Raw genomic sequence first — 13954 nt, 5'->3', positions numbered from 1 at the left:
TGTTGCTTGTTTGCACAGGCAGAAAGTGAGTAATCTAATGAATTCTGGTTTACACAGGGCACTTTGTGAGCATTACTAGCAAATAAAATACTTTGTCATTTCCACTTCATATTGCCACACTGCCGTTTGGCAAGTGTTATGAACTTTGGATTTCCAGAGTTATCTTGAAAACTAGAGGTCAGAGAGAGCCTGCTTGGTCGACAGATCTTAATCCTATCAATTTTAATTACAAATTTAAAATGACACATCAGTAAATGTGTTTCTTTATTGCAGTATTGGCAAGCTCATTAACTCAAACTACGATTACTCAGAAAAACTACTATTTTGAGATACTTTTAGTTTTACTTGACTTTATATGTCTTTTCTGCTATTGTACTTTTGTACTCTACTACATTAATCTTTCAGTTAATTATTTCACAGATACAGATTTTACATACAACATATTAGGAATCACTTTATACAATATTACACTGTGCTGTAGGTAAAACTTTCCTACAAAATGCAAGTGATTGAAATGTGCTCCACATCAGCTGTAACATTAAAATGCTTTAAAGCATCAATGATAGAGTATGTATTCTAATATGTTGTTCTCCCTTTTTTACATAGAGAACCCTGTTTTCTATGTGTGTATTCTACTTTTCTGCTGATTTATCCCCTCACTTACCATTCACACCCTTCACAGATGGCATGTTCAGAGATAAGAGCAGCGAGGGTCGGGGCTGGGACACATATGGTGTGACTGAGTGGGATGATTCACTGACCATGGTGCTTGTGAGCAAGGTAACTACGGATCATTTGGGAAAAGGGGGTTGAACTTTCCTCTATATTTGCTTATGAAATATCCTTGAACGTGGTTATCAGACAGACAAATATGAAGCTGAGCAAGAGGAGAGGAAATGAGGGCTGTATTAATGAAACGTGACAAGAATAGATTTTTGGACATTTTAAACCAATTCCATCGAGTAGGAATCAATTTTGTGTGATTTTCTCTTTTGTACTAAAATCACAAATAATTAGAGGAAGTTGGAAAAGTGGAAGAATATAAGGAGTTTTAAGAAAATTAAGTATTGATATCAGCAATAATATCTGTAATATTTTGTGCATTTTATTTTGCCAACATTTTGACAGTTCTCCCTTGATTTGTAATTGTAAGTTGTGCATGTTTTGTTCAGCTGTTGAGTAACTTTTGAAGGTTCCAAAGTCTCAAGTCTTGTCATAAACTGAGAGAACTAGTTAGATCATTATTTCTCTGACAGGCCTGGTCATGCATATCTGATAATGACTTGTCTTCATAAATCGATTAGGGATGATAAAAGTTTCAATAAAGTCTGCTATATACTGTTAAATGTTTCGAACTGTCACCAACACCAACCATTTGCTAGTATAATCATTACAAACAGAGCAGGGTGCTGCCAGCTGCAGACTGTTTGTGTCTGAGGTGAGGGGTCGTCTTCACCTTGAGCCATAACCTCTGATAAAGCATGTTGGTGGATCTTTAACTATGCTTCAGCGACAGATGTTCAGAGGATTGCGAAAGTCGGTGAAGTTCTGGACAAGGCATTAGTGCAGGGGAAGTTGGTCTGCATTCAACAAAAGTCCTCTATAGGCTAATATTCTCTCCAGGGGGCAACAGTCGAGCACCTGCGCCGGGCAAAGGTTGATTTAGGTCTGCTCTGCACTTGACAGCTACTGTCAATCAGCTCTCTGCCAGGAGAAGGTAGGGAAAATTTAAACATATTGCTTTCTTTTATTGTTAGAGTTTGTGAAAAGTCTTGTGCCAGGTGTGTTTTGTTGCCATAAGTTGCTATGGGGACTAGCGTTCTTCTATGAAGATGATGCACATATCATATTTTTTTTACTGACATGGTACAGCTCTTTTTCTGCTTAAGGTGACATCTTTTTAATTGCAAAATGCAATAAACCTATTTCTTAATTACATTTATGATTTTAATGCTGAGAAATATGCACACACCTGTATTTGTTGACATGTTGAGCGAAGCATATTCATGTTTGTGACTAACACATGACTAACATTGGGAATATCCCCCATTTGAAGTGGGCAGGCTGCTAAGTTTTTAATTGTTTGGTCAACAACATTTTTCTTTACTGTAAATCCCTCTCCCAATATAACTGGCTGCAAAGTAGCTACAGGTATTCATTATTTTATCCTAGGCTTCTATTGATTTTTCCTATGGGATTACAGGACTTCTTCTACTTATTTTTACCAAAAGATTCAATAATGATCAGTTTTCTTCCATGGTAACTGCTTTCTGGGTAATGTACAAATCCAGGTTGTTAATGGAAATGAAATTTACTTTTTGTGCATTTCAGGGAATTTGAATCGATATTTGCATGATATTAGACTTTTCTGTTGCCAATTCATATTGCAACACTGTAGTTTTGAACTTTGGTCCAAAGACATTTTGGACCAAAGTTATCTTCAATACAAGAGGCCAGAGAGAGAATCTGCTGGGTTGACAGATCTTAATCTAAAATGATTTTTAACAAAGGTTCATCAGAGAATTGTTGCTAATTTGCAGTGATGAAAAGTAACATTTACTTAGGTGCTGTTATTAATTACATCTTTGAGTTAGGTAATTCATTTGTAGGCTACTTTCTACTTCAACTCTGCTACATTTCAGATGGAATATTTTTACCTGTTACTTCATTTATCTGACAGCTTGAGTTAAAAGTTATTTTATTTTATTATTATTTCACAAATGTAATATTTGATCAATTTATTAAATCTGATTCTGTGTAGATTAAACAGTTTTTGTATGTAGATTTAAACTGTCTAACAGTATGTAAGGTAATTCAAACGTGTTCCAACAGTAATGATATAATATATATCCTATTACAAGGATACGATATATGTTACAACCAAGCTCTCTGAAAAGGATCATTCTGTGTACATTTGTTGTTAATACCTTTTTCCTTTAACTTAAGGGAAATCTTTAATGTATGTGTACTTGGAAAGAGTATTTGTATTCATTGAATTCTTTACGCAGTTAAGCACTTAACTTGTGATCATTGATAGGTTTACACACTAGATGGCATTATTTCACAGTCCATACACAAGAGAACCCCTGAAGCCATGCTCTTGTCTTTTCTACAATATTTACATTTCATTAAATACTATAAACTGAGGTCATTCACTTCAAAATGTATTAACCAGCGATGAATGAGATAGAGGGTGTTGTAGTGTGGGTATTTGGGTCAAAGAGTAGACTTTCGACACAATATTCAGAGTTTGGACATTTAGCAATTGCAATCTCTTGCTCTGACCTGTTGTTGCAATGACTTTGGGGTCAGTCTTGTATAAATTACCAGAGCAGTTCTGATTCATAATAGATAACCTTATCTGTGTGAGCGAACCCCTGAAATGTCCGAATGCTAATTTGTTTCTTGTCGTTTTAAGATACTTTTGTCTGTTATTCCAGCAAATACAAGATGAGTGTCCAAGAGGATTCGGTAAAGAGCAATGGTGTTGCGGTCATGGATGGTAACGCTGAGAGGTATGTCAAATGATGCATGTCCCAAAGAAATACATCTTTATCATGTAGATTTTATAGGGCTATTTGATTTTAAACTATGTTTCTCAAAATGTTGTTTATCCACAGCAGCTGTTCTCAGAAGACTCTGTCAGACTCTACAGATTTAAAGATGAACTCCTCTCTGAACGGAGAAGCCATCACATCTGAGCTCAGCTCAACGTCCGAGCTGGAGGAAGCCACTGAAGGACTTTCATTACGTGAGAGTCTGACGCATTTTACTGTGTCACTAATACCGCTGTCTTTTATTTTGAAACTCTGATTATCTTTAATAAGTTAAAAATGTATGACTTGAAACCTATGCAACCTGTGAAAAGGGGAATAGAATTGACATTATGTCTACCCTTTATGCTGCTGTTTTCGCAGCAGCATAAAGGGTAGAGTTTGAGAGATATGAATGCAGTGTGTACTAAACTTAAACAAACATGACAATATGGGGATGCACAAAGTCATGTTGTATTTTACTGTTTTACTGTCTGTGCCTACACAACCCTTGCAGCAGCATTCTGCAGGAGCTACAGTTGTGGTGTGTAGCTTCGAATAACACCAGAACATAACTTTGCCTTTCCTTTCTGTCCTTTGAATTACCCTCATTATTAGCTTCAGGGCTTCAGTTCAGATGGAGCAACATTTTTTTTTAAAGTTTTTAAATGTGATTAGCTCCGAGCATTTTGGGTCCCTAGAATCTAAAGGGAAATAGCAACGTGTACTTGTGGATAATATAAAGTAGGGAACAATAAAAAAGATGATAACTCGTTAAGATTACGTACATTTTTTGTTCCCAAAAATTAGAGGTGGGAAGTTAACTGAGTAATTTCACTCAAGTACTGTTCTTCAGTACACTTTTGAGACACTTGTACTTTACTTGAGTATTTCCATTTAATGCTACTTTGTAATTCTTCTCCACTAAAATTCAGAGGTAAATATTGTACTTTTACCCCCCTACATTTATTTTGTACTTCATTTGCAGATTTTGATTCATAATGTGAAACATAGTCAACAATTAAATAAGTCTTTAGTTCCACCTGGAGTTACATTAACAATCTACCCTGCAGTAAATTGTTAATGTAGTCATTAAAACTAGCTGCACCTTTACCAGCTTTGATAACACTTTAATGCATAAATAATTATAATCAAAACATAAAATATATATTATGGTGAAATGGACCAATCTGCAGAATGAGTACTTTTACTTTTGGTACTTTAAGTAAATGTTGATGCTAATACCGCACCAACATCAGAGATTTACTTGAGTAACATTTTGAATGCAGCACTTTTACTTGTAGCAGAGTATCCTACACATTGGCCCTTTTATTTAAGTGAGTACTTCTTCCACCTCTTGCCAAAAATGCAGCCAGATCTTTAAATATGTGACCTTTAGGAAAAGGTCAAATATTTTTAGAACTGTCCTGGAGTTCTTTTTTCACTATTTGCAGAAGAGCAAAATAATGTTTAGCAAAAGGAGAAAATGAATTCTACCCCTAATATCCTAAAGTTTTGAGGAAAATATATCATGAAGTACAATTAATTGAAAGCAGATAAGAAGCAAAGTATGGGCCTATATGCACATATAGCCTACAGCTGTATTATGTGTTAGTTGATTCTCTTGCTAGACTTCTTCTCGACAAACCTGATTGGCAGGTAGTTGAAATTCCGGTAACCAAAGTGTTTCCTTGTCCACTGCGCAACCTGCAGATCATGTTGCTCTGACACCTCAGGAGTTAGAGCCCACAGGGGTAGTCCAGAGGTGTCTGCAGCCCTCTCACTCACCTGACTCCTCTGCTGTGTCTTGGTGTGGGGGGCAGCTATCTTCTGTTTTTAACCTGTAACCAATGGCGAGTAAATGCGGCTACCCATGTTGTCCCAATACAGAAGAAGCCAGGGCAGTTCCTCTGTCGACGGCCAAAGCCCCGACAGCTTTGGCCCCAGCAGACCAGCTATGGAGTTCCAGCAGAGACCAGGCGGTCCGGCTGAGGATGGAGGGCTCTGGTCCGGCTTCAGATACCCCCATTACTGTCCATCAGTTGTTCCTGGAGACTGTGGAAAATTACGGAGATCATCCCGCCTTGGTTTCCAAAAAAGAGGGTCAGTGGGTGACCCTGACGTGGAGGCAATACTACGAGCAGTGCCGTGCAGCAGCTAAAAGCTTCCTCAAGGTTTGTTGGTCTGCAATTTGACTTGTTATGCCTAAATTATACAAAAAAACAACAAAAGTAGTTGCGCAGTGGCATATTCTTTTGGTTTGTTGCCTCTCTCCCCCGTAGAATATTTTGAATGAAACAGCTGTGTTGAGTTGGCACTTAGCTTTAGGTTGTTTACATCCGTTTTGGCTCAACAATGTAGACTTTCTTTTGTACATACTGTCTTTAAATTTATGGGAACAGTAACTAGGCAAGGGACGCTCATTCATTGTATATTTATATGAAAAACGTAAATGGAACTGAGCTCAAAAGTTAAAACAAGGTGAAATGTATTAATAAAACCAAAACGTAGACATTTAGTCATATTTCACAATGAGGCATTCCCATATTTTCACTTTTGACTCAGCCTGTTCTTTAGCAAATACATAATGTGTTGGACAGTCGAAAACATGTGTCTCTTTGTCCATAAAAATAGTTATTTTTTGCTGCGTTTAAAAAGATTATCATTTTCCCTAAAACTGGGGGACTTGAAAAACATAGCTCAAATTAGGTCCCTAAAAACCAAAAAAATGTAAATGTCACTCCAGTGTCTCTTATGCTCTCCTCTGCCTGTGTAATATCCTAAATGTATTAGCTAAACTACTATAAGTTATTGATTAAATAGGTGAATTTGAGTGGCACACACATGAAGTAAAAACACAAAACATTCAATTGCCAATTTTACTTGCTTTGTAAACAGTGCCCCAGAGTTTCCCCATTCTCTCCCTGCACGTTGCGTTGTGTGAGAACAGTCTGCTGAAAAATAACACTTGGGTGTGTGAAATTCACAGCTTGTGTTACATCTCTTGTTTCACGGACATGTTTGTGTCTCATAAGGTAGAGTGGCTCTTGAAGTGAGATGTAGGTCAAGAGTAATAGAGGCACAGTGCTACTGCGCCATTAAAGAAACATGCTCTTAAAAATAAACATACTTCCTTAACACGGTGGGCTGTGGTGGCGAAGTCCATAGGGAATTGGCTTGGGAACCAGAAAGTAACAGGTTCAAGTCCCTGAAAGAATAAGTGGTACCGAAGTGTCCCTGAGCAAGGCACCATTCCCTACGCTGCTCCCTGGGCAGCCCACTGCTCCTAATACTAGGATGGGTCAAATGCAGAATGTACATTCTGTGGGACGATTAACGGGATATTCTCTTCTCCTCTTCCTCTTAAGTTGGGGCTGGAGCGTTACCGTGGTGTGGGGATTCTTGGATTCAACTCTGCTGAATGGTTCATCTCAGACGTTGGCTGCATTTTTGCCGGGTAAGCTCTCATTTAAAGAACCAAGGTAGATACATTTCCATGTAGACTTGTAGAGATGCTTCAGCATTGTGTCACCTGACACTACACATTTATCTCTGTACATGCTTATCTCAAAGTCCATCTCTTTGTCTCTCCCAACTCCTGTTTGGAACAAAACAGTAATCTAATCTAATATGGAGACTAAATACTAGTGTTAAGCTTGTATTCTCAAGCTGTTGAGTAATATTGAAGTTGTGTAGTTTAGGCACATAATCAAAGACTTATGACTGGATTTGTAGGTATTGCAAACTTCTGAATTCTTCAAGTTTCAATGACAAAAATCTTTTGTATAAACTGACTATTTTTGCACAACACACCCTTGTTAAACTTTTAAAAAATCTTATTAGGCTTTTCTTGTTAAACAAAGTTTAAAAAAAGAGGAAACCACAGTGAATAATGCATGTGACTGCCTTCAACTGAGCTTAATACTCTCCGTTATCTGTTTTGTGTCACAGGGGTCTGGCAACTGGGATTTACACCACCAACTCACCTGAAGCTTGTCAGTATGTTGCTGAAAGCTGTGAGGCCAACATCCTGGTTGTGGAAAACCAGAAACAGCTTGAAAAAATTCTGCAGGTCAGGGGCTTTAATAACTTTTGGAAGATAGACAGAAATCCGTGCTCACATAACTTCGTGTAATGTATCTTTCTCAACAGGTTAAAGATCAACTACCTCATCTGAAAGCAATTGTCCAGTATAAAGGCGAGCTGCAGCAGAAAGCACCCTTCCTGTACACAGTATGTTCACTTACCAAACATATTGACAAAATAAAACAAATAATCTGATAGTAAACTGTATGTGATGCTTACAGTTGCACCATTGACATTTGTAAAGCTAAATTATAATCTTTCAAATGTATGTTTGAAGAATTGCTATTAAATGTGACTTCACTTAAATGTATTAAACTGCACAGTATCAGTTACATTTTAGTCTGAATTTGGACACATTTTTACCATGATCTCTTTATTTGTGTAGTGGGCAGAGTTCATGAAGCAGGGAGAAGACGTCCCTGACGAGCAGCTGAATGCTGTGATTGACAGCCTTCGGGCCAACGAGTGCTGCGCTCTCATCTTTACCTCAGGAACAACTGGCAACCCTAAAGGAGTCATGTTGAGCCATGACAATGTGAGTTATCTACGCAACTATTTTTTTTCCTTACATTTTATTGTAGATTAATATCCAGTCTGTCCAATTAAGGGGGACATTTTATAAAATGTACAAAACATGTGAAAAACTGCCCATTGCCACCTTCAAAAGCTAAAGAGGAGAAAGTGGTGTGAACGTTTTACTGCGTCAGGAAGAGAAACACATTTAAAAAGAATACTGCAGGCCTTGATGTAAATTCAGTAAGAATAGCATTTTTTTTTCTGAACTGAATTTTAACAGAGTCTAAATACCCAGTAAAGAGCCCTGGGGAACTCCTGAAACTGCTATATTTGAGCATTTTATGATAAAATACCTTTTTATGCTATCAGACAGCTAGCCTTAATAGGACATTTAGAAAGGTTTTTCAAATATAATATTAATCATTTCAGTATATGATCCCAACCTTTTAACTGCCTAATTTAAGGTGGCCCCTGAGAATGTAAACATCACAAAGACACCAAGCAGGAAATTGTGACCCCCTCTCTGAAAGTCAATTTTTTTACACTGTGAAAATAAAAATAAAATGAGCCTGATGACTCCTACGTTCCCTTAACCTGCAGCTGACATGGACAGTCCGTACAGCAGCTCCCATGGTCGATCTTAAGTACGCTGAGGAGGTGGTGGTCAGTTACCTGCCTCTCAGCCATGTGGCAGCCCAACTAATCGACATGTGGATGTGTGTTTGTTTTGCCATGACAACATACTTCGCAGAGCCAGATGCTCTCAAGGTAAGGACACCTACAGCTGTATAAACACTGAGTTTTAATGAAGGTTTTCTATCTTGACTATAATCTCCATTCTTTTTCCCAGGGCTCCTTAGTAAACACACTGAAGGAGGCTCGTCCAACTTGTTTCCTTGGGGTTCCTCGTGTTTGGGAGAAGATGCAGGAGAAGATGAAAGCTGTCGGCGCCAAGGCATCCCCAATAAGGATGACAGTGGCGGGCTGGGCCAAGTCCATAGGCCTGCAGTACAACTACAGTGTCATGAACGGGTAAGACTGAGCAAAGATTCCTTCGTTTGTGCCATGCAATTTTTCAGAAATCCAAATGATCTGAAAGAGGTCCAATCAGACCGAAAGCCTATTTGTCAGAAAACAAATGCTTTTTGTCTGATGGCCCGTAGCTTGGAAAATACACACTTTCCCTGCACCAAACAGAAGCACATGTCTGATGATTATGCAAAATGATGTCATTGGACCTTTGCAGTTGCAATATTTATATTATTTTGTTAAGGTATTAGGATTGAGGCAAAGTTACAATAGCTAATCTGAAGCAGAGTTTGCTAGATCATGCATTGACAATAATAGGAAATAAATATAGCCTATCATAACTGGGATGGTCCAATGATGTCATTCTGCACAATAATGAGCCATGGGTTTGTTGCAATGAGAGTTTGTATTTTCAGAGCAGGGATTGAATTCAGGCAAAATTCTGTTCTGACTTTTAGGGTTGCAGAATAATGGGAAGTCCAAAAAATGAGCAGCCTCCCTTCTGGGGGAATTCATGTTAGCTTCATAAAATGTACCATTTAGCACTGGTCACACAGAACAGCTGAGGTTACTGAGGCTGACATTAGCTCTGCATGAATGTGGTTTGAGCTTATGATTATGCCATTTTACGTCATGTTGAAAGTCAGGAGATACTCAAAGTGGTTACAAAACATCCTGAGGGGGACATTATTGCTTACAGCAAATGTCTTAGCAATTCCAGTATTTATTTCGTTATGGGTCGATTTCAGCTCGACATTGCCACCTATTTTTTTTATTAGCCCTGTTCTTAATCCTAAATCCTGACTTCAAACATGTTACAAATGTAAATGTGACTTTATGTTTGGGTTACAGGGAGAATCAGGTGCCATGGGGCTTCATGCTGGCTAATAATTTGGTCTTTAAGAAGGTCCGTGAAGCTCTGGGTTTAGACCGTTGCAAGCTCTGCTTTACGGGCGCTGCCCCCATCACCAAAGACACTCTGGAATACTTCATGAGCCTGAACATCCCGGTGTTGGAGTTGTACGGCATGAGTGAAAGCTCCGGCCCACATACCATCTCTTCTAACAGCAGTTACTGCATCACAAGGTCAGCAGCAGCATTATCGAACAACTGTAGTAAATAAAATGTGTTGCTGATAGAAATGTGAGAATATTACAAGACTTCGTAAGATTCACTCACCTCTGTTTCCAAGTGATGTTACCTTGTTGGTTGGAGCTTGTTTTGCCTCCTTCATCCCAACGACAACATTGCTCCTGTTGATATGCCACTGTAAAATATATATTTTTTATATGCCTAAGGCTAAATGCTTTCTTAGAAGTGGTGATGCACTGTATATGATTTGGGCTTTAACCCTGAAAGGGAAATCATGTTCCAAGGACGGACCGATTTGCATAGTGAAAGCAAGGCTCAAAGGGAGCTCATCTAAATGCAGATAGTGACATTCATTTACAGCCATTTATTTTTCAATTAACATTTACTTCATACTCTTGAAGGGGAAGCTAAAGTGATATATTTCCACTTGAATTTATGTAACTCCTGTGTAAGACACATGATTTTTGAATAAACATAGCTATGTAGTAACGTATGTTGTAAGTATAATGTTTATTATGTTCAAAAGTCAGTTAAAGACGTCCTGACCGAATATCCAATGAGTTGGATTGAAAAATGTGTTTTTTATTCATGTTCCCTCACTACTATCTTCCTACAGTCTTTGCAAAATGTTTGTATCAGCTATTAGCAGACATTTATTTTTGTTTTTAAGAGGTCACAAGCCAAATCAAGTTGAGAACTACAGGTTTAAATATTCACAAATTTGTTTTTTAAATAATTGAACCTAAAAAATGTCCGATCATTCATGTACATTGTAAAATATTATTAGTTCAGTAGTAGAGGTTCAGTTGTAGTGCAACATTTAGTCACTGTAGGTCAAAATTGCCTTTTTTAAATGTATTATTTGACTCTCCAGCTGTGGAAAGGTGATGCCAGGTGCCAAGACAAAGCTGGAGAACCCTGATAAAGACGGGAGTGGAGAGATATGTTTCTGGGGTCGGCACGTGTTCATGGGTTACCTGAACATGCCGGACAAAACAGCAGAGGCCCTCGACCAGGACGGCTGGCTGCACTCTGGAGATCTGGGAAGACACGACCAGAATGACTTCCTCTTCATAACAGGAAGGATCAAGGGTAAGCTGTATTCGCAAAGACAAAAATACATTATAAATGCGATTCAATAAAAGTTTAAAGCAATGAAAAGGAGTTTAACTTGTTGATAAATGAATGGTGAAATGAAAATGTTGCATTCACAGAGCTGATCATCACCGCCGGTGGAGAGAACATCCCTCCTGTGCTCATCGAGGATGCAGTGAAGTCTGAGGTTCCCATCATCAGCAACGCCATGCTGATCGGAGACAGGCTGAAGTTCCTCTCCATCATGATCACACTCAAAGTAACCCGGCCTCCACTCCTTCACAGGGTCAAAGCTACTGAATAAATAAAATAAACCCTATAATGACCCATCTCTGATTCAACAGTGTGTGGTGGACGACAACGGCGAGCCCACTGACGCATTGAGCCCAGAGGCGTTGAGTATCTGCCAGCAGAACGACGTCACAGCGACCACAGTGTCAGAGATCATAGCTAATAAGGAGCCAGCTATCTACAAAGCCCTTCAGGAGGGCATAGAGCGCATCAACGCCAGAGCAACATCAAACGCCCAGAAGATCCAGAAGTTTGTCATCCTGGAGCGAGACTTCTCCATTGGTGGAGGAGAACTGGGTGAGTTACTTTAATAAAACTGGAACAAAGGTACAATTCAGCGTCAATAAGGTTCAATCAGCTTTGAATCAAAGTAATAGGAATAAAGTAATAGGAAGTCCCGTGACTGTGTTGCCTGCCAGACAACATTCCATGAAAGGTTGAAAAAAAAACAGCGATTGAAAAAATATTTTTAAAACTGCAGTGGATCAGAAATGTGTGCCTTTAGCTTGAGATTTTAGAGCAGAACATAATTAGCCTGCCTTTCTTTTCTCATTTTTGTCTGTGCAGGACCCACCATGAAACTAAGGAGGCCTATCGTTGTGAAGATGTACCAGGAGAAAATTAACGAACTGTATGCAGTGGCCAGGGAAAAGTAGTAGACTGAGTAAAATGCTGAGGATAGGTGTTCATGTTTATGAATATTCTACTGTGCTCAGAGGTCATGTTGAGAAGTATATCAATCTCTTTTCACCTGACTGGTGAAAGTTCAGAAGAGATTCTTAATTTAAGGGGAAAAATCTTAGATCTGATTGTGTTTTTAATCGAAACATTTTTTGCTGATAAGTTTTAATAAGCTTCAGTTGTCTGTTATTTAAGCTGTTAAATGTACATACGGTTTCACAGCAGCTGTGCACCTTTTGTAAATAAATCATCCAAATCAGAGCCAAATCTTGCCATTTACCGTTGGCCTATACAGTTAAAATGTACGGCAAACACAGGATAGCGTCATTCACCATTTTAACAATTTTTTAAGGAACTTTTGTTCTTCCAGTCTGGCCTGAGAGATGAAACTAACTTGTCTTGGTCATAAGCATACCAGAATGTTTTTTCTAGTTTTGAAGCAGCAATACTTCAAGTTGATTAATTGTTCTCAACACAAGTGCAACTTTTAAAGCATATGTTTCGATTTGTGCTTCTCCATGTACAGTTTGACAAATATTAAAATGTTTATTTTGTGGTACATGTTCCACGATTGTCAATAAAAAGCGAACAAATCAACCTAACTTGTTTGAAATTGATCATTACTTTCATTTGGAATGAATGTGTACAGTGCTTATCGAAGGGATATAAACTACCGCTATGCTAAATGTATTTATTTTGCAGACACATATTAACACATAAATAAACTTATGAATGTAAACATATGTATATGTTTATATCCATATAGAAAAGAATGCTGTCAGTCAAAAACAACTTTGTTTATAGTGTCTATTTTTGGCAATAAATAACACTTTACTAAATTTGAGTGTAAGGATTTACGAGATATTATTTTACACAATATTAAACTTACATTTTTTAAATCATGGTTATCTTAAATACCACTATATTACCTAACCCCTAATATTATACAGTATATACACTATGTTCCTTGTGTGTGTGTGTGTGTGTGTGTGTGTGTGTGTGTGTGTGTGTGTGTGTGTGTGTGTGTGTGTCAATCAACAACTTTATTAATTCATCTGCAAGAACATACAGAGGCCAGTATGCTCTCTGCTTTCAGCATAATCTGCTGGTCACAAAAGGACTTTGTGTGTGTGTGTGTGTGTGTGTGTGTGTGTGTGTGTGTGTGTGTGTGTGTGTGTGTGTGTGTGTGTGTGTGTGTGTGTGTGTGTGTGTGTGTGAAAAGAACTCTACAAAAATTCCCTCTACTGTCTCAATCATATCAGATTGCATTCTTGGACAACCTGTTGTGTTGTTGTGGGACAGTTCAAGATAGAGCGGCAATGGCATTTTAAGAAAACAGTCCCTCTTTAACCTGAGGTAATGCCAATTTATCTAAACATCTTATCCTCCAGCATTGTTTTAAATATTTAAACTGAATGCAGTTAGGCTGCACATTCCCTAAAGGCTCTTTGACGTCTGAAAGAGTGTGCCGATGATATCAGTTAATATATCTGGAACATCCACATTCTTTATATATTTGAGCCGAGACAGATCATCCTTCTTATCCCAATCAGCAAAGCTTCCTGCATATTACTCGCCTGATTTAACCATGCATGTTGGAAGTGTTAGTAATGTAACTTAAAACATTGAAC

The 13954-nt window shown here is 38.2% G+C and overlaps 1 protein-coding gene across 4 annotated transcripts; it reads left to right on the top strand.

Annotated features, from left to right (window-relative positions):
* The first annotated feature begins 1701 nt into the window (after positions 1-1701).
* LOC134874083 (long-chain-fatty-acid--CoA ligase ACSBG2-like) lies at positions 1702-12920 on the top strand. Of its 4 annotated transcripts, none has more exons than XM_063898080.1 (15): positions 1702-1717; positions 3441-3515; positions 3621-3751; positions 5424-5707; positions 6902-6990; positions 7485-7605; positions 7686-7766; positions 8005-8154; positions 8736-8903; positions 8986-9167; positions 10017-10250; positions 11131-11348; positions 11471-11610; positions 11696-11939; positions 12210-12920. In XM_063898080.1, the coding sequence occupies exons 2-15, from the start codon at positions 3451-3453 to the stop codon at positions 12296-12298; spliced, it is 2196 nt and encodes a 731-aa protein (XP_063754150.1). In that variant the 5' UTR covers positions 1702-1717; positions 3441-3450; the 3' UTR covers positions 12299-12920. The 4 variants fall into 4 exon arrangements, with proteins under 4 accessions (XP_063754150.1, XP_063754151.1, XP_063754149.1 ...); XM_063898081.1 differs by lacking the exon at positions 1702-1717 and adding an exon at positions 2128-2151; XM_063898079.1 differs by lacking the exon at positions 1702-1717 and adding an exon at positions 2225-2259 and having other exon boundaries at positions 3624-3751.
* Positions 12921-13954: the final 1034 nt, after the last annotated feature.

This window comes from Eleginops maclovinus, chromosome 12 (assembly GCF_036324505.1).
Source record: "Eleginops maclovinus isolate JMC-PN-2008 ecotype Puerto Natales chromosome 12, JC_Emac_rtc_rv5, whole genome shotgun sequence".
Classification (NCBI taxonomy): domain Eukaryota; kingdom Metazoa; phylum Chordata; class Actinopteri; order Perciformes; family Eleginopidae; genus Eleginops; species Eleginops maclovinus.
The sequence above is the reverse complement of the archived record's forward strand: the minus strand, read 5'-3'. Positions and strand labels throughout refer to the sequence as shown.

Coding starts and splice junctions, on each gene's coding strand:
- LOC134874083 (XM_063898078.1), top strand. CDS start 2,240: ATGATCAGTTTTCTTCCATG. Junction 9,168..10,016: donor AACTACAGTGTCATGAACGG/GTAAGACTGAGC, acceptor TTTGGGTTACAG/GGAGAATCAGGTGCCATGGG. Junction 11,940..12,209: donor CATTGGTGGAGGAGAACTGG/GTGAGTTACTTT, acceptor TTGTCTGTGCAG/GACCCACCATGAAACTAAGG.